We start from the raw sequence: 25,798 nt of genomic DNA, 5'->3' as shown, positions 1-25,798 counted from the left end.
TCCCCTTTCCCTTATAAATATTGTAACTCATCCCTTCCCTGAATATCCTTTTGTCCCAGTTTGTTTGCAGTATTGGTCTTTCCCCTGTCTGTTTTTTTAAAATCTCGTATCCATTGTTTATAACTTTGTTAACCACCTTGATTTGACTACAATTGTTAAGAAATGCGGTATATCAAATAAACTAACTGTAACTGTATCCTTGGGAGGGGTAGGATTACCAGACATCCAGATTTCCCCAGACATATCCTCCTTTTGAAAGCAAGTAGTGGGGGCAGGGCTGGGACGTGACAGGGCGGGAATGGGTGGAACTGGGCGAGTCTAGGGGGTCCAGATTTTCCAAATGAAAAATATGGCAACCCTAGGGAGGAGCCTTAGGCGATTGGACCAACCAAGGCCTTTGGCTCCTCCCCATGCATCACATGATGTACCGGGGAGGAGAAAGCCCGTCATTTAGGTCTGGCGACCTAAAGCAGGAGCCTCAGAACGAGCTTCCTGCTTCCAAATTTTCTTGGCTCCGTTAATCATGCTAGGACAATCAATTGGTTTTACCGTCTACGCTTATGCAGATGATATCCAATTAATGCATCCCCTCAACTTAGATAATCGAAACGATATTCATACCATCAACAAAAGCTCAATAAGATTCATGACTGGTTAAATTTGAACAAATTATCACTCAATGGCATTAAAACAAAAACTGATATTTCCTTTCAAGAAAGATAGTTCTCTCTCTCCTATTAAAATCAAATCTATTCCAATACAGATTGTTCGTAGTATCAAGCTTCTAGGTATCACGTTGGATAAATCTCTCACTTTTCATGATCATATAAGTACAGTTATAAGAAAAAAAATTTATCGTTTAAGAATGATACGCTCTCTAACTAAATTTCTTGACATATCGGCTTTAAATATTTTAATTCATTCACTAGTCATTTCTTGTCTGGATTATGGCAATGTCTTATACCATGGTATTACCAAAAAAGAGTTAAAACATTTACAAATAATCCAGAATACAGCAGTAAAAGTCATTTATAAGGCCAAAAAATACGACCACGTAACTCCTCTTCTGATAAAAGCCCATTGGCTTCCCATCCATCATCGTGTTATTTATAAAACTCTGTTATTGCCTTTTAAAACAAGAAACACTGGACAGCCAGAATTCATTAATAAATTTTTGATACCGCACACTACATCACGTTTTCTTCATTCTTCGGAGCAAAATTTATTAGCAATTCCAACCCTGAATCATATTAACACTAGAAGAAACACTATCTTTTCAGTAGTTAACATAGAAGCATAGAAACTGACGGCAGAAAAGGGCCATCTAGTCTGCCCATACTAATGACCCACCCCCTAACTTCCTCCGTGAAGAGATCCCATGTGCCAATCCCATTTTTTCTTAAAATCTGGCATGCTGCTGGCCTCAATTACCTGTAGTGGAAGACTATTCCAGCGATCAACCACCCTTTCGGTAAAGAAATATTTTCTGATGTCACCATGAAATTTCCCACCCCTGAGCTTCAACGGATGCCCTCTTGTTGCCGTGGGACCTTTAAGAAAAAAGATATCTTCTTCCACCTCGATATGGCCCATGACATATTTGAACGTCTCGATCATGTCCCCCTTCTCTCTGCGTTCCTCGAGCGAGTATAGCTGCAACTTATCCAGCCGTTCCTCATACGGGAGAGCCTTGAGTCCTGAGACCATCCGGGTGGCCATTTGCTGAACCGACTCAACTCTCAGCACATCTTTGCGGTTTATTTTAGAATTCAGTTTATGTATTGTTTTTAAGATTTTACATGGTATCTTTGCTCCTCTTGTTCCTCTGCTATGGAATGTTTATAGATTTTCATATGCGAGAGGCATTCATCGATTTAAACTTTCTCTTCTTTCTAGGAAAGGAATTCAAGGAGTTAAGAATTTTAGCAGCTCTGTGGCGTTTAAATTTCCCCAATTATGGAATGAACTTCCCCTAATTTTGAGATGTCCCAGTTCCTTCCAACTCTTACGTAAACTTCTAAAAACTTTTTTATTCGCTAAACATTATGGGGCTCATAATCGAAAGAGAAAAACGTCCAAAAACTGGCCTAAGTCGGCACTTAGACGAACATTTCCCAAATACGTCCAAGTGCCGATACTAAAAATGGGCCTTCATAGTGCCGCATAACGACCAAAGCTAAACGGGGTGTTTTGGGAGGAGTGTCAAAGGCTGTGTGGACGGGATGTGGGCCAACTTAGACTTAGTCGTATAGCATGTATAACCGAAAGTTATACAGTCCACGATCAACGGAACTTGGACGTTGTGACTTAGACCATGTAAAACATGATCTAAGTCACAAAAACCCACCTAAGGTCACCAGATAAGCACTGCAAACACATAAAACAGACTCCTACACATTACCCCAGTGATCACTGACCCTCCCCCACCCCCATAAAAATATTAATCACAACTTTAAAATTCTGTCTCCAGACCATCATCACTTGGCTGCCTGGCATAGGAAAGCCTAGTCGTCCAGCACAGAGGCAGCTTAAGTCATCTTGGGGGTGGGTTAGGGACTCATGGAGAGAAGGACCCATGCCCATAAGCCCCTGTAATCACTGCATTGATATTGAAATATGTGCACTGCCCTATACACTCCCAAAACCCTTTTTTACTGGCATATAAGTGGCTCCTGCAGCTATAAAGGCTATTGGGGTGGTAGGTAAGTGGGTCTAGGGGATTCTGGAGGTAGTTTGGGGGGCTCACCATGACCTATATGGGAGCTGTAGTGTGGAGAAGCCGTGGCACTCTTTTTGTGAAGTTCACAGCATTGTCCTGTAAGGTACCCCACTATTTAGGTGCCATGTCTGGGTGTTCAGTCTATCACTTGGCAGACCCCTCTCACATCCAACAGGGCTTGTTCTAGGCATTTTTGACTTGGACGAAAAGTTGGATGGAAATGTGGTATAAAGATGGATGATTTAGCGGCTTGGACAATCAGATCGGCAGGACGTATAATTAGACGATTTTCTAAAGTAAAAAAATTTTGGACATATTTTTCGAAAATGTGTCTTAGACTGTTTTTTACTTTGGACGACTTGCGAGTTGGATGTAAATGTACTTAGATGCCCCTTTCGATTATACCACTCCACGAAAACTAACTCTCTAGTATTTCAGTTTTCTTTATTTTTTTAATTTATTGTTAACCGCGTCAAGCTTCCTTTGGTTGAAGACCTGGTATATAAGGTTAAGTTTTAGTTTAGTTTAGTTTACACTATCTGTATCAGGCTCCATGGATGATGTCACCCTCTTCCTCCTTGATATGTCGCTTTGAGCCTGTATAGGTATGTGCAACGCACAAATGGAAGATTAGATTAGGGATTAGACATGTGAGAATATTTGCCTGCTGTCCTCGGGTACCACCTGTTACAGTGCCAATATTGTGAGTATCATATTTGTTATGAGTGTCCTAATTGCTATTTTAATGTGTACAGTACTGACATTGTTTCATGTTATTGCTATTACTATAATTTAATTTGTCTATAACTAAGTTTACCTCATGTACTAATTGTGTTTTTTGCTAACATTTAGTCAGGGTTTTTTTTTTAATAGTTATACTATTATTGCAATTCAAACTGCCTATGACCAGCAATAACTACTGTAGACCACTTTATGTAAATCTCTTCAGAAAAGTAGCTAATAAATCTAATAAATAAATATATAAATAATGAAATGTTTTATGGTTCCTATTTTGTTTTTAGGACTTACGAGATCGCCTTTGGAATATCAGTGATAACAGAAAAGAGGAAGCTGAACTGGAGCGTGAAGATATCATCAATGATAGTTGGTTGCAAGATCACATTGGAATCTTAGTAAATGACTACTTTACTCTGATGCAGGTATGACTAAATGACCCTGCAAGGACAAAATCATTATTCCAAGTTTCTATTTACTATTAGGACCCTGCAATTTCCTCTTGCCTTCATTTAAAACTTTTTTTTTTTTGCACACTTGTTCTTTTCTTTCGAAAAGTAGCAGCCACAAAATATACAAACATTGGATGGGATTTTAAGACAAGATGCCTATGTTGAAAGTTCAAGAACATGCTTCTTTTATTAAGGCTTATACCCAATACTAGTATTTTATCCCGTTACATTAATGGGTGCTAGAATATATGTCTGTCTGTCTGTCTTTATTTCCGTCTCTCTCTCTCTGTCCTGCTGTCTTTCTTTCTGTCTGTCTCTGTCCCTGGCCCCCTTTTTCTGTCTGTCTTTCTGTGTCTCTCCCTGTCCCTGTGTCTTTCTTCTTTTCTTTCTGTCTCCCTTCCTCCCGCTGGCGGTAGAATATATGTCTGTGTTTCTTTCTGTTTTTCTCCATACTCTCATTCATCTTGTCATCTCCCTTTTGACCTCATACAAATGGCACACCACTTTCAGAATACCCCTCCCTCTCTCCACTGGTCAGGCTATATCTCCCTGTCCCTTTCTCTTCATCCCCTAGCATCTTCTTATCCCAGCTCTCTGCCCTCCCATGGATTCTTCTTTCCTCCATTTTCTGTTGTTCTTCCTTCCCCCCTTGATGCTGAACAATAAGATGGAGGGAAAAAAACAGATGCTGCATCTCTCTCCCCTTTCCACCCCCAGACCTAACATTTCTCCCTCCCTTCCATCCCTAGGTCCAACTTCCCTTCCCCAGGTCCACCATCTCTCCCCAATAGTCCTCCCTTCAAGTATCTCTTTCCCCAGATCCAGCTTCTCTTCCTTCAGACCACTACCTACCATCTCTCTCTCTCCTCTGTTCCTGGCCCCATAAGCTGTCCCCCATGCCCAGTCTGGCACTTATTTTAATACTCTCCCCCTTTGTACTTAGTGTATTGAATTTTATTGATTTTTTCATTTAACAACAAGTGTCATAAATTTACATACAATTATCTTAACAATACACTTGATATTTCTATAATGTATTTTATACATAACATTTCTTATCTTATTTTTCTTATGATTTTATATATCATATAATTATAATTATTTTTCTTATAAAGTCATATAACATATATATTGTTATGATTTTATCAATTATTTTTTAAAATTTTTTGAACCTTTTTCTCCTCCCTTTATTATATTGTTTTCATGTAAGAATATCATCTATTAATAATATTTTAAAAAAGTTAGTCCAGCTATTTTGGGGGCATTCTGGGGGGTGGAATTAGCACTTGGCCAGCACTTAACCGATCAGTTTAACTGCATCAATAGGACAGCATAAAAAGTCAGGCCTCTCTTTATGCAGTAATCAGTTGCCTGTTAAATCTAATATAATAAAACGGTAAGCCGCGCATGCGCACTTCCTATGCATGCGTCCGTTTTCCGTGAGCTGTAGCTAGGAAGTGTGCATGCGCGGCTTACGGTCTGGCCTCGGAGCGCCAGCTGCCGGCCACTAGCAACCCCCTGCCCTCTCCGTCGCCTCCCGGCTCCAGCGGCGTGACAGTTCCCGACAAACGTCCTTAGTCCAGCAGAGGCTGCAGCACTGTAAACACGCTGCTTCGCGGCCTGCTACTGCCCTGATTTGCTCTGCCTGATACATCAGTCTCCTTCCCTATTAGGGTGCATACTAAGGCTCATTTTCAAACAAAGATAGACGTCCAAAAGAAAGCATTAACTGCCATTTGGACATCTTACTAGTCAAAACATCCAAGGCCTAGATGCACTAAACAGGATCTGTAAGACCGCGTGGGTCCACTCCAATCCGATTTTTGGCCAATTCTAAAAGAGTTATTGATGCACAAAAAGGTTTGCATACAAATAATTTGTGTGGAGGTTCATCATAATACCCGGTCTCTCCTGTCCAATTCATTGCTGTGAAAGCAACTCTCACACATGTGCAGAGACGGCAGGGGAAGCCTCCTGCCACTCAGCAGTTTGGGGCAGGAAACCTTTTTTTTTAATGGCCACAGATGTGGGTGTGTTAAATACACACAATATCTGTCTCATTTAATTAAAAAAAAAAAAAAAGAAGAAGAAGAAGAAAAAGGACCCCCTCCTGCTGATGACGCCCTCCAACAAACCGGTTCGCTGAGACATCCACTCGATGAACCGGCACCAGGGACCGAACACCCCCACAGCAGTGAAACGGCAGTAGGGATGCCCACTCTCTCCTGCCATGCCGATCCCCCCTCTGCAGCCTAAGAAACGCAAGTCTCAGTCATCTAAGAATGACTTTATGCCCCAGGGACCTGACATTTTTTTCTGATTTCATGAGATTTTTGTGGTTCGAATTTCAGGCCAGAAGTTCTGTGGCTCGAAGTTCTCAGCCTCCTCCATCGACGTCTTTGGGCGGCGGGGTGACATTGTGAATCTCCCCTCATCCTCCCGCTCCGTCAGTTCAGGTTTCAACTCCTGTTCTGAGGGATCCAGTAGTTGATCCTGACCTCTCTGATCCTTTATTTGATAGTGCAGCCAGTCCCATATTAGGAGATCTGGACTTGGGTACTGGATCCACAGATCCCTTAGGGTTTCGGATCCTGGGGATGATTCGTTTGTGCTGTGCTTATTTAAATTTGCGGCTTTGCCTGACCTGATTACAGAATCTTTGCAGGAATTGAACTTGGCCACTCAGCAGTGTGTGCTCTCAATCTGCAACTTTTCCTTGGCATTCGGATATGAGTTTTATGGTCTCTGAGTAGTCTGACTCTCCAGAAGGCCCTTTGAGAAATGCAAGGCCTATATCCTGTTTGTATCCTATGCGCCAGAGTGCCAGCAGTTTCTGGCACAGCCCAAGGTGGATTCCTTGTTGGCTCAGGTGACTAGGTGAACCTCTCTTCCCTGTGATGGGGAAGTGGTGTTAAAGGATATGCATGGCAGCCATGTGGATGTGGTCCTCAGGAAGATTTTTGAGACAGCGAATTTAGGCATTAAAGCAGGTGTGGCAACGTCCTTTGTGGCACGCATCTGCCTCTCCCAGCTGTGTATGCTGGAGACAGATGTGATGGAGCCTCCTACTCAGCTCCTGATGGCTGGGACAGATTATATGGCAGATGCCCTGTATGACTTTTTGAAGGTGCTTGCCAAGGTGTCCGTGTATTCTATTTCTGCACGCCAAATGCTGTGGGTTCAGCAGTGGGCTGGTGATTCCACCTCCAAGGGTACTCTGTAACCTATCCCACCTTTCCTGTTGTCAGCATCTTTCCTGTCTTTGCTTAAAACTGAATCATTTGTACCATAGAAATCTGTTTGGAGCTATGCAGGCCAAACAGCTGTTCTGAGCTATAAATTGGAGAGATGTCATGGATAGGAAGAGTATAATAAAAAGAAGTACTTGTACTGTTGCACCAAAAGCTGTATTCTCATTCTGTCAGCTTGGATGGAGTGTCTGGGGGGTAGAAGAGAAAGAAAATACAGATATTGGCCCCAGGCATCAGAGTCATTTAGGGGTCCTTTTATTAAGTTGCTAACTGATTTAGCGTGCGCTAAATGCTAAGGCATCCATTACATGGTTGTTTTCAGATCACTCTCTTTGCCTGGTTCCTTCGATCTTCCCAAACAATGTCCTTTTCTAATGATCTCTCTTCTCACAGTGTGACCAAAATAAGACAGTTGTAACTTCATCATTTGGGCTTCAAGTGACATAGCCAATTTGATCTCTTCCAGAATCAATTTGTTAATTCTTCTGGTGGTCCACGGCATGCATAAAATCCTTCTCCAGCACCAAAGCTCAAATGAGTCAATCTTCTTTTGTCTTGTTTCCGTAGTGTCCAGCTTTCGCATCCATAATTGACCACTGAAAAAATGAGTGCATGGACAAGTCTGATCTTTGTTATTTTCTCACCTTTGAATATTTTGTCAAGAGCTTTCATTGAAGAGCAACCCAGTGCTACTCTGTGGAATATTTCTTCCCTGACCTTTATTATGCCATTAATTCTGCTAGAATAAATTGTCTTGGCCCTCCACCCCATATATTTTTTATCATTTACTATCTATATACAGTATGATATAGAAGTCAGAACTATGACCCCCCTTTTATGAAGCCACGTTAGACTTTTTTTTATCACCGGCTGCGACGGTATGAGTGTCGGAGCTTTTACCACTGTGGTAGGCAATAAAAAGCCTAATGTGGCTTCATAAAAGGGGGGGGGAGGTATATTTGGTATGTAATACAACTAAAATTTTCCTTTTAAAAAGCAATGATGTGCTGAAACAAAGTTCTAAATGTTCAAAAGAACATAAGAATAGCCTCATTCTCACAGTGGCCAATCCAGGTCACTAGTACCTGGCTAAAACCCAAGGAGTAGCAATATTCCATGCTACCAATATAGGGCAAGCAATGGCTTCCCCCATGTCTTTCCTCAATAACAAACTATGGACTTTTCTTTCAGGAACTTGTCCAAACCTTTTTTAAAACCAACCACGCTATCCGCTGTTACCACATCCTCTGGCAATGCGTTCCAGAGCTTAACTATTCTCTGAGTGAAAAAAAATTTCCTCCTATTGGTTTTAAAAGTATTTGCCTGTAACTTCATCGAATGTCCCCTAGTCTTTGTAATTTTTGACGGAATGAAAAATCAATCCACTTGTCCACCGTTCTACTCCACTCAGGATTTTATAGACTTCAATCATATCTCCCCTCAGCCGTCTCTTTTCCAAGCTGAAGAGCCCTAACTGTTTTAGTCTTTCCTCACACGAGAGAAGTTCCATCCCCTTTACCATCTTGGTCGCTCTTCTTTGAACCTTTTCTAGCGCCACTATGGGCTCCTTTTACTAAGCTGCGTTAGGGCATTAACGCGCGGAATAGAGCGCACTAAAATGCCACATGCACTAGACACTATCACCAGCATTGAGCTAGCGTTAGTTCTAGCCACATAGCGTGGGTTTAGCGTGCGCTAAAATACACTATCGCATTTTAGTAAAAGGAGCCCTATATCTTTCTTGAGATAAGGAGACCAGAATTGAACGCAATACTCCAGATGAGGTCGCACCATGGAGCAATACAGGGGCATTATAACAGTCTTAGTCTTGTTAACCATCCCTTTTTTAATAATTCCTAGCATCCTAGTTGCTTTGTGGCTTTTTGATTCCAAGGGGGAAAGTGCTCAGCTTTACTTTGTGCTGAAAAGAGTGTTATCTTATTTTGTTAAGTGCCAATTTGCAGAAATGAAATTCTGTGTTTTGACATTGTTTCAGATCATATCCACGTCATTCTCTGCTTGGTTGGGCTGAGAACTTTTCCTGGAGCAGATGTCTCATAAATACAAATAAATAATTGAGCAGTTAATATATTCAGGCTAAATAATTAGACTCTAAGCAAATTCTGTCAGACTTTTACTTTTCTTTTTCTTGAGGTCTCTGCATCTTGTTGCCTGTGTGCCTGTTTTGGACCTGTTGGGTAAAAAAGGCATCATCTTGTGAGATTTCTCTACCATGTATTGTGAATGTGGTTTTGTGCATGTTCCCATGAATATATACCATTGTTTTGTCAGTTACTGTCTCATATTAATAGTACTGGTCTAATAAATCAAAACTGACAGGTGCAAATTTTGGTGGCTTAACTTAAAGATTAAAGATATAAACCATGCAAAATCATATGGTTTCTTCTTTAAACAGTTTTAAAATAAGCTGTTTTACCTCACTAAACATTTCTCTCTTTTTGCTGTTATTTATGAAGAACTATAATCTTCTTATATAATATTATGATGCTCAAATATATGTCACAGAAAAATGTAATACATACAAGGGGGTGCTGAAAAGTTCTCAGCCCAACCAAAATGTTTGTTTATTAAAATCTTTATATACCGCTGTACAGCCAAGAAAGGATCAAAGCAGTTCACAATATAACTTTCCAAAAATATATAGAAAGAACTCCATTTTAAATAGGAAATAAAAAGCACAAAGAAGAAAAATAAAATTTCTAATACATAAAAAAATAAAAAACTATTAATACCAATTTAAGACATTTTACTTTAAAAATATATAAATGCATATATAAATGCAGACTGCAGTCCCAGTTCCGTCTCATCCATCTAAAAAGGCTAACTGGAAAAAATAAGCCTTTAATTGTCTTTTAATTTTTTGAAATGATTCTTCCTTCCTCAATTCCACAGATAAACTATTCCACAATATTGGGACTAAATTTTTAAAATGCACAATTTCTAGTTGAGGCAAGATGAGCCTTTGAAATAAAGCCCGTCCATCCGGCAGGCCCGCCATCCGTCGAATGGCGGGCCTTAGGGCCTGATTGGCCCAGGCGCCTCAAACCCTGCCCAAAGGTGGGGCCTGAGGCGCCTGGGCCAACTGGAATTGGCCCAGTAGCCTTAGGGTGGCGGGTGGAAGCTTCTCTGACGCATCTTCCAGTTGCGTCAGAGGAGAAGCTTCCGCCCACACACATGTGACTGCAGGCAGGCAGGCTTCGCCGGCTTCAGTAAGTTTTTTACAAAAGTGCCATGAAGATAAGGGGGAGGGAGGGAGATAGATTTGGCCATAGGTAGGTAGGGAGAGAGGGTGGGGTCCGTGCGTGAAATTACTAAATTGAAAATATTTTTCTACCGTTGGCCATTTTACTGTACCTAAACTGTACCTTTGGCCATTTTATTTTTATAAATATGTTGGTCTCTGTCTTCTCGTAACTTTCTTTCCAGGTTCTTCAGGCCATCTGATACTTCTTTTCTCCCTCCACATTGTCTTCATTTTCTTTCCTATATCTATCTTTATTTTTACCTCTCAGTTTGCTCCCATTTAATTTTCTCTCTTTTAATCCACAAGATTTCACTCTTCAGTCTCCTTTATACTGCATCTGTCTGGTAAGGTTTATCTCTTTGCAGATGATACCAAAATCTGTGATAAGATAGATACCCCTGATGGTGTGGATAACATGAGGAATGACCTAGCAAAGCTTGAAGAATGATCCGTAATTTGACATCTAAGATTTAATGCAAAAAAATGCAGGATCATGTATTTGGGCTGCAAAAATCTAAAGGAACGGTACAGTTTAGGGGTTGAAGAACTTTTGTGCATGAAAGAGGAGTGGGACTCGGGTTTGATTATATGTAAAGGTCTTAAGATGGGCAAACAGGTATAAAGGTAACGGCTAAAGCTAGACGAATGCTTGGGTGCATAGGGAGAGGAATGGCCAATAGAATAAAGGAAGTGATGAGGTCTCACAAAAATCTTATACAGGGGCATCATTTAGAATATTCTGCACAATTCTGGAGACCACACCTTAAAAAAGATATAAGCAGGATGGAGTCAGTCTAGAGACCAGCTACCGAAATGGTCAGTGGTCATCTTAAAGCATATGTGGGCAGACCTAAAGATCATAAATTTTACCAGAGTTTGCATTTGATTGATTCAGCTAACACATGTGTGTCACTCCATGTTTGCCTTGAAGCAGCTTGAGTAAGCGAAACACTGGCCACTGGTTTGCTTCAATCAAATGCAAACTTTGAATACAGATAAGTGACTGACAATATTTATTTCAACTTAAGGATGATTTAGAATGTGGATTGAGGATGAAAATAAAACACAGGGGGGGTGAGGAAGTTTATGCCAATGAGGAGGCACTAAGGGTCAGATTTTACAAAAACTGCCAAAATACCTACCATCACCTAAACTTAATTGGTTTAATTGAGTTTAAGTGGCATGATAATTGGTCACACCATTAAAACCCAATTGAACCCTTGTTACAAAAAAAATAGCTGCGGCCTCTGGGACTGGTACCTAGGTCCTTGGCGGCTAATGGTGCAAAGTGAAGCTGTTTAGTGATGGCACCAGACTTCGGTATCACTATGTGTCACTGACCGTTATTCAGAAAGGTCTCTGGGCACCTGTCAGTAATTCATATGCAATAGGTACCCATTTTGTAGGTGCCACTTACAGAATCAGGGCCTTAAGTGGTTTGAGAAAACTGTTGTTTTGAACTGTGCCATGAGGCTTTTTTTCCCTATGCACATCTACTTTTAGTACTTGTAGCACTGCATATAAATTTTTGAGTCTTTAAGCTTTAATTCTAGTGAAATTTAGGTGCTGTGCATTGATATATTGATGTTTTTGCCTGTTCCTAGTATTGTGTAGATACTGACAGACTTAAAGATCTCAGTTTGTATACTTTCAAAGAAAGGTGGAAGAGGAGAGACATGATAGAGACATTTAAAAATTTACGTGGAATAAATGCACAGGAGGCAAGTCTCTTTCAATTGCAAGGAAGCTCTGGAATGAAAGGGAATAAAATGAAGGTGAAAGAGGACAGACTGAGAAGTAACATAGAAACATGATGGCAGATAAAGGCCAAATGGCCCATCCGCAGTAACCATTATCTATTTCTCTCTCCAAGAGATCTCACGCGCCTATCCCAGGCCCTTTTGATTTCAGACACAGGCTCTATCTCCACCACCTCTTCTGGGAGACTATTCCATGCATCTACCACCCTTTCTGTAAAAAAGTATTTCCTTAGATTACTCCGGAGCCTATCACCTCTTAGCTTCACCCTATGCCCTCTCATTGCAGTTTCTTTTCAAATGAAAGAGACTCGACTCATACATATTTAGATTACGTATAGGGCAGGATTAAATCTTTGTTGGACCCTAGGCAAATAGGTTTGGTGGGGCCCCTCATTGTAATTTAAATATATTTTAAAGCTCCCACAAATGGAGCCTTGAATGATTCTGACTACAGAGGAAAACTGGCAGAGGAGGAAACAGCAGATAACAGGCCCTGCTCGCTGGCTCCTCCTGCTGACTAGAAGGCAGCACATAGGGAGTGAGGAAGAATAGACAGACCTCTGTGGTGAACAATGGCTCTGCGCCCTCCCGATTCTCTTCTCTGTGGAAGCAGCTAATGTACCAGGGCAAAACTCTGCTTCGACTTACACACGGAGACATACATAGATGGATCAGAAACTGTTTGGCGGGTAGGAAACAGAAGGTAGGGGTGAAAGGCCACTACTCGGACTGGAGAAGGGTCACGAGTGGTGTTCTGCAGGGCTCAGTGCTCAGGCCGCTGCTATTTAATATATTCATAAATGATCTAGAAACAGGGACGCAGTGTGAGATAATAAAATTTGCAGACAACACCAAACTATTTAGGGGAGCTCGGACTAAAGAGGACTGTGAGGAACTGCAAAGAGACTTGAACAAACTAGGGGAATGGGCGACAAAATGGCAAATGAAATTCAACATTGAGAAATGTAAAGTAATGCATGTGGGAAGCAGAAACCCGAGGTACAACTAAACGATGGGAGGGATGTTATTGAATGAGAGTACCCAAGAAAGGGACTTGGGGGTAATGGTGGACACGTCAATGAAGCCGACGGCACAGTGCGCAGCGACCGCTAAGAGAGCGAATAGAATGCTAGGTATAATCAAGAAGGGTATTACAACGAAGACAAAAGAAGTTATCCTGCCGCTGTATCGGGCGATGGTGTGCCCACACCTGGAATACTGCGTCCAGTTTTGGTCGCCGTACCTTAAGAAGGATATGGCGTTACTCGAGAGGGTTCAGAGAAGAGCGACACGTCTGATAAAAGGGATGGAAAACCTATCATACACTGAGAGATTGGAGAAACTGGGTCTCTTTTCCCTGGAGAAGAGGAGACTTAGAGGGGATATGATAGAGACTTATAAGATCATGAGGGGCATAGAGAGAGTAGAGAGGGACAGGTTCTTCAAACTTTCAAAAAATAAAAGAACAAGAGGGCATTCGGAAAAGCTGAAAGGGGACAGATTCAATACAAATGTCAGGAAGTTCTTCTTTACCCAATGTGTGGTAGACACCTTGAATGCGCTTCCAGAGGACGTTATAAGGCAGAGTATAGTACTGGGATTTAAGAAAGGATTGGACAATTTCTTGCTGGAAAAGGGAATAGAAGGGTATAAATAGAGGATTAATGCACAGGTCCTGGACCTGTTGGGCCGCCGCATGAGTGGTCTCTGGGTAAGATGGACCTCAGGCCTGACCAAGCAGAGGCATTGCTTATGTTCTTATGTTGAGAGGGCCCCTCCTAAATATTAGGACCCTAGGCCCATGCCTAGTTTGCCTATGCTTTATCCTGCCCTGATTACATAGGTATTTAAAAGTCTCTATCATATCTCCCCTCTCCCGCTTTTCCTCCAAAGTATACAGATTGAGATCTTTAAGTCTGTCCCCATATGCCTTACGATGAAGATCCCATACCATTTTAGTAGCCTTCCTCTGGACCGACTCCATCCTTTTTATATATTTTTGAAGGTGCGGCCTCCAGAATTGTACACAATATTCTAAATGAGGTCTCACTTATACAGAGGCATCAATACCTCCTTTTTCCTACTGGCCATACCTCTTCCTATGCAACCTAGCATCCTTCTAGCTTTCATCGTCACCTTTTCATCCTGTTTGGCCACTTTAAGATCATCACATACAATCACACCCAAGTCCCGTTCTTCTGTCATGCCCATAAGTTCTTCACCCCCTAAACTGTACTGTTTCCTCGGGTTTTTGCAGCCCAAATGCATGACCTTCCATTTCTTAGCATTAAATTTTAGCTGACAAATTTCAGACCATTCTTCAAGCTTCGCCAGGTCTTTCTTCATTTTATTCATACCATCCAGCCTACTCTATTGTAAATTTTGATGTCATCCGCACAGAGGCAAATCTTACCTGACAACCCTTCAGCAATATCGTTTATAAAAATGTTAAAAAGAACAGAACAGGCCCCAGAACAGAACCTTGAGGCATACCACTGGTAACATCCCTTTCCAAAGATTGATCTCCATTGATCACTACCCTCTGTTGCCTTCCACTCAACCAGTTCTTGACCCAGCCCGTCACTTTCGGACCCATCCCGAGGGCACTCAGTTTATTTATTAGACGTCTGTATGGAACACTGTCAAAGGCTTTGCTAAAATCTAAATACACCACATCTAGTGCACATCCTCTATCCAATTCGCTGGTCACCCAGTCAAAGAAATTGATCAGATTTGTCTGACAAGACCTACCTCTAGTGAATCCATGGAATTACTGAGGAATTACTTCTTCATGGAATGGGTGGAGAATTCATGGAACATCCTCCCAATGGAAATGGTAGAGATGAAAACTATATCTGAATTCAAGAAAGTTTGGAACAAATTCAAATCGTAGGATCTCTAAGGGAGAAGAAGGGATAGTAAATGGCAGACTGAATAGACCATATGACTTTATCTGCTTTCATTTTCCTATGTGTCTATGTTTGTAATATCAATGTTTCTGGGACCTTATTTGTCTTGCAGTTCATATGTTTGGACTGTGTTGTAGCTTATCTTACCGAGTACCAGATTGTTTGTTAGTATATTTAGTGATTTGCCCATGTGCATTTTCAGTCTTCTTTCGCTTGGTAAATTCATGTAAATAGTTTAATCTCTCAAAGGAGACAAAATGTATTTAAATTTGATTTATAAATCTATTTGCCTTTTATTTTAAAGGTGGAAGTGGATCGTTTTCAAGATACAGTGAGACTTCTTCGTGATTACTATCAAGGGATGGAAGGTGTTATTCTGTCTGATGGAAGTCGTGAGTTTGCTCGAATATCATTGTTAGACATCATTAATGGAGATCCAACTAAAGATTTTGACAAGCCAAAAAGGTTAATTGAAACTCATATACTTATTGTATGATACAATGGGACTCATTTTCAAAAGAGAAAAATGTCCAAAAATGGCATAAAGTGGCACTTAGCCGTATTAATTGCCAAAACGTCAAAGTGCTGATTTTTGGAACTAAGTTTATAGATGACTTGCAGGGCATTCACCCTCAGTATGCCTCAGTATTAAGGGGGTATGTGAGAGGTGTGTTTGGGGTGGGATTTGGGTGGGCTTATCACCTGGACATCTTGCAGGGATATCCAGGGAGTCATTTAGACGTTCAGAGTTAGACCTGTTTTAAAAGGGCCAAAAAAGGTACCCAAACTGACCAGATGACCACTGGAGAGCTGAACATATGGCCCACACACACTTCCCCCAGTGGTTACTGGGGAATGGGACGATTCAGCATGGTCAGTTCAGCATGGTCCTTTCAGTGCAGCCAGTTCAGCATAGCCCTTTCTGCGATGAAACAGTTGCGGTTAAATGGCCATGCTGAACCGGGCTGGCTGAAACAGCCGTGCTGAACTGGCCATGCTGAAATGGCTATTCTGAACTGGCTGTGCTGAATTGTCCTAGATCCCCTAAACTCCTTCATGAGTCCATTTTTAAAGTCAGTACCAGATGAATGGAAAATAGGGTGGAACTCTCAGATTCAAATGACATAGGTGGCCCGTCCATGGCACAACATGAGGAGATCAGTAGGTGACATATAGAAATTCAAATGTCAACTGATTTAAGCACACACATCTCCTGTCTCCCTAGTGTAGGAGAGACCCTTCTTTTAAGCATATTCGAAAGGAGCTTATCATGTTGTCACCAAACTCTCACATGTTATCAGTACCAGAGATGGAAAATTGTTGGTTATAGATTATAAGAAATGTAATCTTTAAAAAGAATTGTAGTGGTGGTGAGTGGCCAACCACCATTCCAGATGATGCTGCAGTCATCACTAGAAAGGAGAAAATTGTTTAGGATTCAGCTGTACCCAGGTGTTATTGACTATGGCTGAAAGGCCACTGCCTTTCTGTAGTGGTGTACTAACCACAAAAAGAAATCACCAATCAGATTGTGAGGATGAGTTACTGTTGCCCAAAGTAGCCTGCCAATAAGAACATACGAATAGCCTTACTGGGTCAGACCAATGGTCCATCAAGCCCAGTAGCCCATTTTCACGGTGGTCAATCCAGGTTACTAAGACCTGGCCCAAGGTGTAGCAATATTCCATGCTACCGATACAGGGCAAGCAGTGGCTTCTCCCATGTCTTTCTTACTAACAGACTATGGACTTTTCCTCCAGGAACTTGTCCAAACCTTTCTTAAAACCAGCTACGCTCTCCGCTCTTACCACATCCTCTGGCAACGTGTTCCAGAGCTTAACTATTCTCTGAGTGAAAAAAATCTCCTCCTATTGGTTTTAAAAGTATTTCCCTGTAACTTCATCAAGTATCCCCTAGTCTTTGTAATTTCACTCAGGATTTTGTAGACTTCAATCATATCTCCCCTCAGCCATTTCTTTTCCAAGCTGAAGATCCCTAACCGTTTTAGTCTTTCCTCATACGAGAGAAGTTCCATCCCCTTTACCATCTTTGTCGCTCTTCTTTGAACCTTTCCTAGCACCACTATCGGCCTCTTTTACAAAGCCGTGCTAGCGGCTGCGCTGCACTAATGGCCTCGAAGCCCATAGAGATTTAAAGGGCTTTGGGGCTGTTGCCGTGCAGCAGCCGCTAGTGCGGTTTTGAAAAGAGGCCGTATATCTTTCATGAGATATGGAGACCAGAATTGAACGCGATACTCCAGATGAGGTCGTACCATGGAGTGATACAGGGGCATTATAACATTCTTAGTCTTGTAAACCATCCCTTTTTTAATAATTCCTAGCATCCTGTTTGATTTTTTGGCCACCGCCGCACATTGGGCGGAAGGTTTCATTGTATTATCTACGATGATACCCAGATCCTTTTCTTGGGCGCTTATCCCCAAGGTGGACTCTAACATCCGTTAACTGTAATTCAGATTATTCTTCCCAATGTGCATCACTTTACATTTGTCTATATTAAATTTCATCTGCCATTAGGAATGCACTCTACTTGATCTGATAAGTAAGTGAAGAAGGATAAAGGGTTACAATCAAAGTGATTTACATATTTTAGACAGATATTTATTTTGTACCTGGAGCAATGAAGTGTTTAATGACTTGCCCAGAATTGCAAGGAGCTGCAGTGGAAATTGAACTCACAACCTTGGGGTGCTGAGGCAGCTGCTCTAACCACTAAGCATTATATATAGTTACGTTCTCTGTTGCTGATAGCTTGCTGAATATTTGAGAAAAAGATCAACAGTGTCCGGAGGAGCGGTATTGACTGATGGAAATTTGAAGTGTGAATGTTGGAATTAAAACCCGCATGCGATCCAACGTCAGATAAGTTCCACAGTTTGTGCATATATAGTAACTTAGTAAATGATGGCAGATAAAGACCTGAATGGTCCATCCAATCTGTCCAACCTTACCCTCCCTTTTAAATTACTGATTTAATTTAAATTTTCTTTTTTCTTAGCTACTTCTGGGCCAGAACCCAAAGCTCTGCCCGGTACTGTGCTTAGGTTCCATCTACTGAAGTCTCTGTCAAAGCTCACTCCAGCCCATCTAAACCATCCCAGCCCTCAAAACCCTCCCCAGCCCATCCTCAACCAAATGGCCATATACGGACACAGTCCGTGCAAGTCTGCCCAGTGCTGGCCTTAATACTTCAATATATACCATTATTTTCTGATTTGAGATCCTCTGTGTTCATCCCACACTTTTTGAACTCTCTCACCGTTTTCCTCTCCACCACCTCCCTTGGGAGTGCATTCCAGGCATCAACCATCCTCTCCGTAAAGAAGAATTTCCTTACATTACTCTTGAGTCTACCACCCCTCAACCTCAAATTATGTCCTCTGATTTTACCATTTTCCTTTCTCTGGAAAAAGATTTTGTTCTATGTTAATAACTTTAAAATATTTGAACGTCTGAATCATATCTCCCCTGTCCCTCCTTTCTTTAAGGTATACATATTTAAGACTTCCAGTCTCTTCTCATACGTCTTTAATCACAAACCTCCTACCATTTTTGTTGCCCTCCTCTGGACAGCTTCAAGTTGTCTTATGTCCTTTGCCAGATACAGTCTCCAAAACTGAACACAATACTCCAAGTGGGGCCTCACCAACGACCTGTACAGGGGCATCAACACCTTCTTTCTTCTACTGGTTACGCCTCTCTCTATACAGCCTTCTGCAACAGCCACCACCTTGTCACACTGTTTCTTTGCTTTAGATCTTCAGACACTATCACCCCAAGTTCCCTCTCCCCTTCTGTGCATATCAGCCTCTCACCTCCCAGCACATAAGGCTTCTTCCGATAACTAATTCCCAAATGCATTACTCTGCATGTCTTTGCATTGAATTTTAGTTGCCAGATATTACACCATTCCTCTAACATTTGCAGATCCTTTTTCATGTTTTCACTCCCTCTTTGGTGTTTACTCTGTTACAAATTTTGGTATCATCCACAAAAAGGCAAACCTCTCCTTCTAACCCTTCAGCAATGTCACTCACAAACATATTGAACAGGATTGGCCCCAGCACCGAACCCTGAGGGACTCCACTACTCACCTTTCCTTCCTCCGAGCGACTTCTATTAACCACCACCCTCTGGCATCTGTCCGTCAACCAGTTTCTAATCAAGTTCACCACTTTGGGTCCTAACTTCAGCCCTTGATTTAATTCTCTGGTCACCCAATGAAAAAATTAAATCAGGTTCGTTTGGCACAATTTACCTTTAGTAAAACCATGTTGCCTCGGATCCTGTAACCCAAGGCTGTCCAACCTAGCCCGTGAAGTATTTTGTGTGGCCCCGGTCGAGGGCAATGCAGTGTTTACCTCTGCTGCCCCCGGGTGTTTACCATCATGCTGGCTCCCTCCTCTGTCTTGCTGCATCGTTTGCATGTTTGTGTGGCCCCAGAAACATTTTTTTCAGCCAATGCGGCCCAGGGAAGCCAAAAGGTTGGACACCCCTGCTGTAACCCATTAGATTCTAGGAATTTCACTATCCTTCTTTTCAGCAACACTTCCATTATTTTTCCAACAACTGAATTGAGGCTTACTGGCCTGTAGTTTCCCACTTCATCTCTGCGACCACTTTTGTGAATAGGGACCACATCTGCTCTTCTCCAATCCCTAGGAAGCACTCCTGTCTTCGGCAGGAGGGCCTGGGATCCCCTCTGCTGGTGTTGTTGGGGAGTTTGGGGGCTGCGTCTTTGTCAGGAGGGCCTGGGCTCCCTCCTGCCGGTATTGTCAGGGGGATGGGGACCCGTCTTCGGCAGGAGGGCCTGGGATCTCTCTTGCCGGTGTCGTCGGGGGGTGGGGGGTTTGGGGGCTGCATCTTCAGCAGGAGGGCCTGGGTTCCCTCCTGCCGGTATTGTCGGGGGGGGGCTGTCTTCGGCAGGAGGTCCTGGGATCCCTCCTGCTGGTATTGTCGGGGGTTCAGGGGTGTCGGCAGGAGGTCTTTGGATCCCTCCTGCCGCGATCGCGGGTTGGGGTGGGGGTGTCGGCAGGATGGCTTGGGATACCTCCTGCTGATTTGCGGTCATTCGGGGGGGAGGGATCGCAATCGCGGCAGGAGAGATTAGGCATCCCCATTGAAACCCCACGGAGCCCGGATGCGGACAGCCTCGCAAGCAGACTTGCTTGTAGAAATGTAGAAGTTTCGCGAGTGACTTCCCGGCCAGCACAGGGCAAGTCTCCTCAGTTCTCAGTTTTCCGCGGAGCCGAGAAGTCTGTACTTTGACACTCTGCATTGAACTTCGTTCGCTTCGTGCCTTCTCTCACCGCGGTTTGTGTTCTTTTAGTCGCGAATCGCTGTGTTACTTTCTTTCTTTTCCTTTAAAAAAAAAAAGACATTTTGATTTTTCTTCATTGACTGACTGGTGGGCCAGGCCGCGCGGCCGCAGCCTGCGGGCTTCGACTTCGCAGCGGCTATCTTCCTTCCTATGTCCTGGCCAGTCATGGGCTTCAAGAAGTGTAGCCAGTGCCAGCGTGCGATTTCTCTCATGGACCCACACCGCTGGTGCCTCAAATGCCTTGGGCCTGACCATAATCCGAAGTCGTGCAAGCACTGTGCTACTCTTCAACCTCGAGCCCTTAAACGTCATCGAGTTTTAGTGGAAAAACCCTTCAGCATAGACTCTTCAGTAACACCCTCGCCCTGAGTGCTACCTCGGTCCCACCTTCCAGCCAAGGTCCTCCTACTTCTATAACTCCGACCTCGAGCCTCATTAGACCATCCTCATTTGGATCATCTTTAGCCTTGAGTATATCTGCTTTATCTTCCCCTGAGCTCCCCTCAGATCAGATACTTAAGCAGAAGGTTCCTGCAGTGATCCTCAAGCTTTCCAAGACCTCCAAGTCCAAGTACATCTCCACTGCCACTTGGAGCCTTTAGCCTCAGCAAGTGGTCCGGTTTCAGACGCGGATCCACCTTTGCAGGCTTCTCTCTAGACCATGTTGGAGCAGCAGTTTGTTCAGTTATTGAGCAAATATGCTTCTGCTTTGACGCTGCCTCCTGTAATTCAGCCTGGGCAATCAACATTCTCCTGCTAGGTCGAGTCCCTGCCTGTGCCTCGAGCTGAAGCTTCACACTCTATGCAAGGAGCAGAGTCTTTGCGAGTGTCTGGTCTGGCATCTACACACTCTAAGCAAGGAGTAGATTCTTTGTGAGTGTCTCGACAGGATTTCTCACACTCCATACAAGGAGCAGAGCTTTTGGGAGTGCTTCAAGATTCCCTGATCCAATCCACTGTGTTTCAATCTACAGCTTCTAGCCCTATCCATTCACCAGCAGCATTGCCTGTTTTTATACATAGGGCGGTCTCCTCGATCCTCGAGACCTGCTTCCAGGCACCACTCTCGTTGCCGATCGAGGCCTTCATCGAGACTTCCATCGAGGTGTAGATCTTCTTCTAAAGAGCAGCCTTCTTCGTCTAGGCCTCATTCCAGACCTTTCAGCTCTTCAAGGCCCTCAACTCCTCGCTTGAGGTCACCGCTTCTGGACCCTGAGGAATCGACTGCTTCCATTGCCTCCTCCAAGTCTCCATATTCTTTGGATTGCCACTTCTCCAGAGAGGCTTCACCTTCGTTCTCAAGGTCATCGAGTCCCTCACGAGGCAAAGCCTTGGCGGATCAGCTGTCTTTCTCGTCCTTCCTTCGTCAGATGGCTGATGACCTGGAAATTCAGTTAGATGCTGGTTCTAAATACTCTAAGGAGTATCTCAAGGTCATGCATCTACCTCAACCTCCTGCAGAGTCACTTACGCTTCCTCTTAACAAGCTTTTGTCTCAAACTTTCAAATGTTGTCTGGAGACTCCTTGTGCTATACCTGCTGTTCCAGGCAAATTGGACTCGAGGTATAGAACTCTGCATTGGAAAGGGTTTGAGAATTCACAATTATCTCACCAATCCCTCCTTGTGGAGTCCTCTTTGAAAAGAACCCATCCTTCCAGGGTCTATGCTACAGTTCCTCCTGGAAGGGAGGGTAAGACCATGGATAAATTTAGATGCCGTCTATATCAAAATGCTATGATGTCTTCCAAAGTCTTCAATTACAATTTAGTCTTCGTTACTAATCTCAAGTTCCTTATTGATCTTCTTCCAGGTTTTCTGAAGAACCTTGGTCAACATAGACATTTCGAGTTCCAAGAAGTCACTGCTACTCTGTCACAACACAGATTGCATCTTCTCCAGTCATCTTATGATGCCTTTGAGCTGTCGGCTAGGGCCACTGCTTTCTCTGTAGCAATGTGCCGCATGACCTGGCTTTGCATCATTGACATGGATCCTAATCTTCAGGACCGTCTGGCTAACATTCCATGTCAGGGCAAAGACCTCTTTGATGAATCCATAGAGGCTGCCACTAAGAAGTTGTCTGAACATGAAAAATCTTTTGCTTCCATTGTAAGACCAAAGCCAAAGTCAGCTCCTGCAAAACCTTCACGCCCTACTCCGGTTTTCCAGAGGCGTTATACTCCAAGGGCGGCTCCTTACACTTGAGCATCTCCATGGAAACTACAGCAACAGAAGCAACAGAAACCTCAGCCTTCTGCTGCACCTAAGACTTCACAGCCTTTTTGACTGTCTCAAACCTCCATTGTTCTGCCTCTGCCCTTCCTTCTCCCCATCATTTTTACCACCGATGGGAGACCATTACATCTGACCAATGTTCCCTCTAAGGATTGATGAGGTGTGTGCGAAAAAAATATGCATGAGCGACAAGTTACATACTCCACAAATTTATGAGCAGGCGCGGAGGACGAGTGCCCATGAGATTGTGGGAGGGTTAAATATGCAAAACTTAGAAGAAAAACAATTTACTTAAAGTTTTTTTAATTATGTAATATCATCAGTTCTTCAATCTTCACAAATATTCTCTTTGATTCTTTTCAGTTTTCCAAAAACCCGTTTCCGCCCTGTCTCCGCGAGCTCGGTCCTCGCAAACCATCTGATCCCATCCGCACAAGCCTCAGTTATGATTTTATACTGAATGTATTTTATTAAAGTATAAAAAGCAACAATATTCTGTACAATTGTCATTTTATAAATACAAATAATACAGAGCAAGGATCAACAAAACCCTTGTCTCCCCTCCCCTTCACATATATCCCCTCTACTATCAAGAAAACTGAATAAGCCAAATTATTACAGAATGCTACACAGAAATATCATGCTAACAGAATACCGCAGTCACACATAGCAGGAATAGGGTTAGGGGAGTGCAACTAGGGCAACTGCCCCCCTGATCAGAGAGAGCCCTAAGCCACTGCCTGGACTTTGCAGTCCCCAAGTTATGTCTAACACCAGCTCTAGCAGGATATATATTTCAAATCTGATATATTCAAATCACAAAATAGAAATAAAATTATTTGTTTCTACCTTTTGTTGTCTCTGGTTTCTGCTTTCATCTTCTTTTCACTCTCTTCCTTCCAGCGTCTGCCTTCTCTGTCTCTTCAATCCAGCATCTGCCCCTTCCATCTATTGTCTGACCTCTCCCCCTTCCATATGGTATTTGTCTTCTTTCTATGCCCCTCTCCCCTTTCCATCCAGCCTATGCCCCTCTCTCGTTTTTACATGATTCATTCCAGATTCACTGCTCTCTTCATTTTTATCTCTCCTACACCAGATCTAACATCTTTGTCCCTCTCAGTTTCTCTGCTGACCCCCCCTTCCTATCTCCTGTCTCTCCCCTTCCCCTTCTCTAATCTCCCTGCCAGCTGTTTCCTTCCTTTTTTCTTCTCCCTTCCCTCTTCCCCCTGTCCATTAGTAACTCTCTTCTCTTCCCTTTTTATCTCCTCCCCTCCCAGCAGCATCTCTCCTTATCCCTCTCCAGGTCCAGTAGTAGCTGTCCCTTTTTCCCCTTGCCCAGCAGCTTCCCAGACTCCTTTCCCTCCTCCCCTCCCAGCTGCATCTCTCCTTATCCCTTTCCAGGCCCAGTAGCAGCTGTCCCTTTTTTTCTCATCATGCCCAGCAGCTTCCCAGCCTCTAACAGTGGCTTTCTCCCCTCCCAGCAACTCTCCTTACTTGCCAGCCCAGCAATGCAGGAAGGCAGCCTTGGGTCCTTTGTTGGGTCGCACCGCCTCTGAGGAAAGCAGAAGTTGCATCATCAGAGACGGCCGCGACTCAGCAAAAGCCCCAAGGCTTCCTTCCTGAATCGCTGCGCTTGTAAGTAAGGAGAGCCGCTGGGAGGGAAGAGAGCACACTGTCGGACTGCGCGAACTACAGCTCATCGATCTTGCTGGTCCTGCGCAGACCGGCAGGAAATTGTTGATGATCTCGCCGGTCCTGCACGAGCAGGGCAGACCACCGCCGACGCTTCTTCTCACCTCCGCCCGCGCTCGATTGAGCAACACGAGAAAAAGTTAGAGTGACGCCACTGAAAATAGTGAGCGATCGCTCATGCGCTCAGCTTAGAGGGAACATTGCATCTGACCTCTGGATACTGTCAATAATCAAGGAAGGATACTCTCTTCTTTTCACTCAGGTTCCACCAGAGCTTCCTCCAATAGAGTATCCTTCCAATCCATCCCAGACCGCCTTTCTTCTTCAGGATGCTCAAGCTCTGCTTCAACTCCGTGCCATCAAGGAAGTTCCCTTGGAACAGCAGAGCAGGGGTTTTTACTCCTGTTACTTCCTAGTTCTGAAGAAGACAGGAGATCTGAGACCTATTTTGGATCTCAGGGCTCTCAACAAATTTTGTCAAAGAAAAATTTTGCATGTTATCCCTGGCATCCCTTTACCCCCTTTTATATCAAAACGATTGGTTATATTCTCTGGATCTCAAGGAGGCTTATACTCACAACCCCATTCATCCGACCTCCCATCAGTACCTCAGATTTCGGGTGGGGAATCTGCATTATCAATACAGAGTGCTACCCTTTGGCCTGGCTTCATCTCCCAGAGTGTTCACCAAGTGCCTGGTAGTGGTAGCAGCAGCTCTAAGGAACCATGGTCTTCAGGTTTTCCCCTACATGGACGACTGGCTCATCAAAGATTCCATACCTCAAGGGGTTATTGTAGCGACCCAACAGACTATGTGGTTCCTACAAAGCTTGGGATTCGAAATCAACTTTCCCAAATCCCAACTTCAGCCCTCTCAGAATCTACAGTTCATCAGAGCTGTTCTGGATACTATCCAACTCAGAGCATTCCTTCCGCAACAATATTTGGAGGCTCTTCTTCAACTCTGTCATGCAGTGTCTTCCTGTTCTTCAATCTCAGCGAGACACATGATGGTACTACTAGGTCACATGGCCTCCACAGTGCATGTGACTCCTTTTGCCATACTTCACCTCAGAATTCCTCAGTGGACCCTGGCATCTCAGTGGACACAGGTTTGCGAACCACTCTCTCAACACATTACAGTCACTCCTTCGTTGAGACAGTCTCTCCGCTGGTGGATGCTCTCTTCCAATCTCTCCAGAGGCTTGCTGTTTCAAACGCCCCCTCATCAGAAGGTCCTCACAACAGATTTCTTGACCTACGCTTGCGGAGCTCATCTCAATAGTCTCCGTACTCAAGGCCACTGGACCAATATGGATCATCAGTGTCACATCAATCTGTTGGAACTCAGAGTAATCTTCAATGCTCTCAAAGCTTTTCAACATCTTCTTCACGACCAGGTAGTCCTCATTCGGATGGACAACCAAGTTGCCATGTA

General features: G+C 43.4%; 1 protein-coding gene across 1 annotated transcript in view; it reads left to right on the top strand.

Annotated features, from left to right (window-relative positions):
- The window catches only part of SPEF2 (sperm flagellar 2), a 544,154-nt gene that overhangs the window by 388,905 nt on the left and 129,451 nt on the right, over window positions 1–25,798 (top strand). Inside the window, exons 21-22 of the mRNA XM_033932867.1 lie at window positions 3,742–3,879; window positions 15,396–15,556. Coding sequence (XP_033788758.1) covers window positions 3,742–3,879; window positions 15,396–15,556 — 299 coding nt within the window. The remainder of the gene's footprint in view (window positions 1–3,741; window positions 3,880–15,395; window positions 15,557–25,798) is intronic.

The sequence above is a fragment of the Geotrypetes seraphini genome, chromosome 1, assembly GCF_902459505.1.
Source record: "Geotrypetes seraphini chromosome 1, aGeoSer1.1, whole genome shotgun sequence".
Taxonomy (NCBI): domain Eukaryota; kingdom Metazoa; phylum Chordata; class Amphibia; order Gymnophiona; family Dermophiidae; genus Geotrypetes; species Geotrypetes seraphini.
The sequence above is the reverse complement of the archived record's forward strand: the minus strand, read 5'-3'. Positions and strand labels throughout refer to the sequence as shown.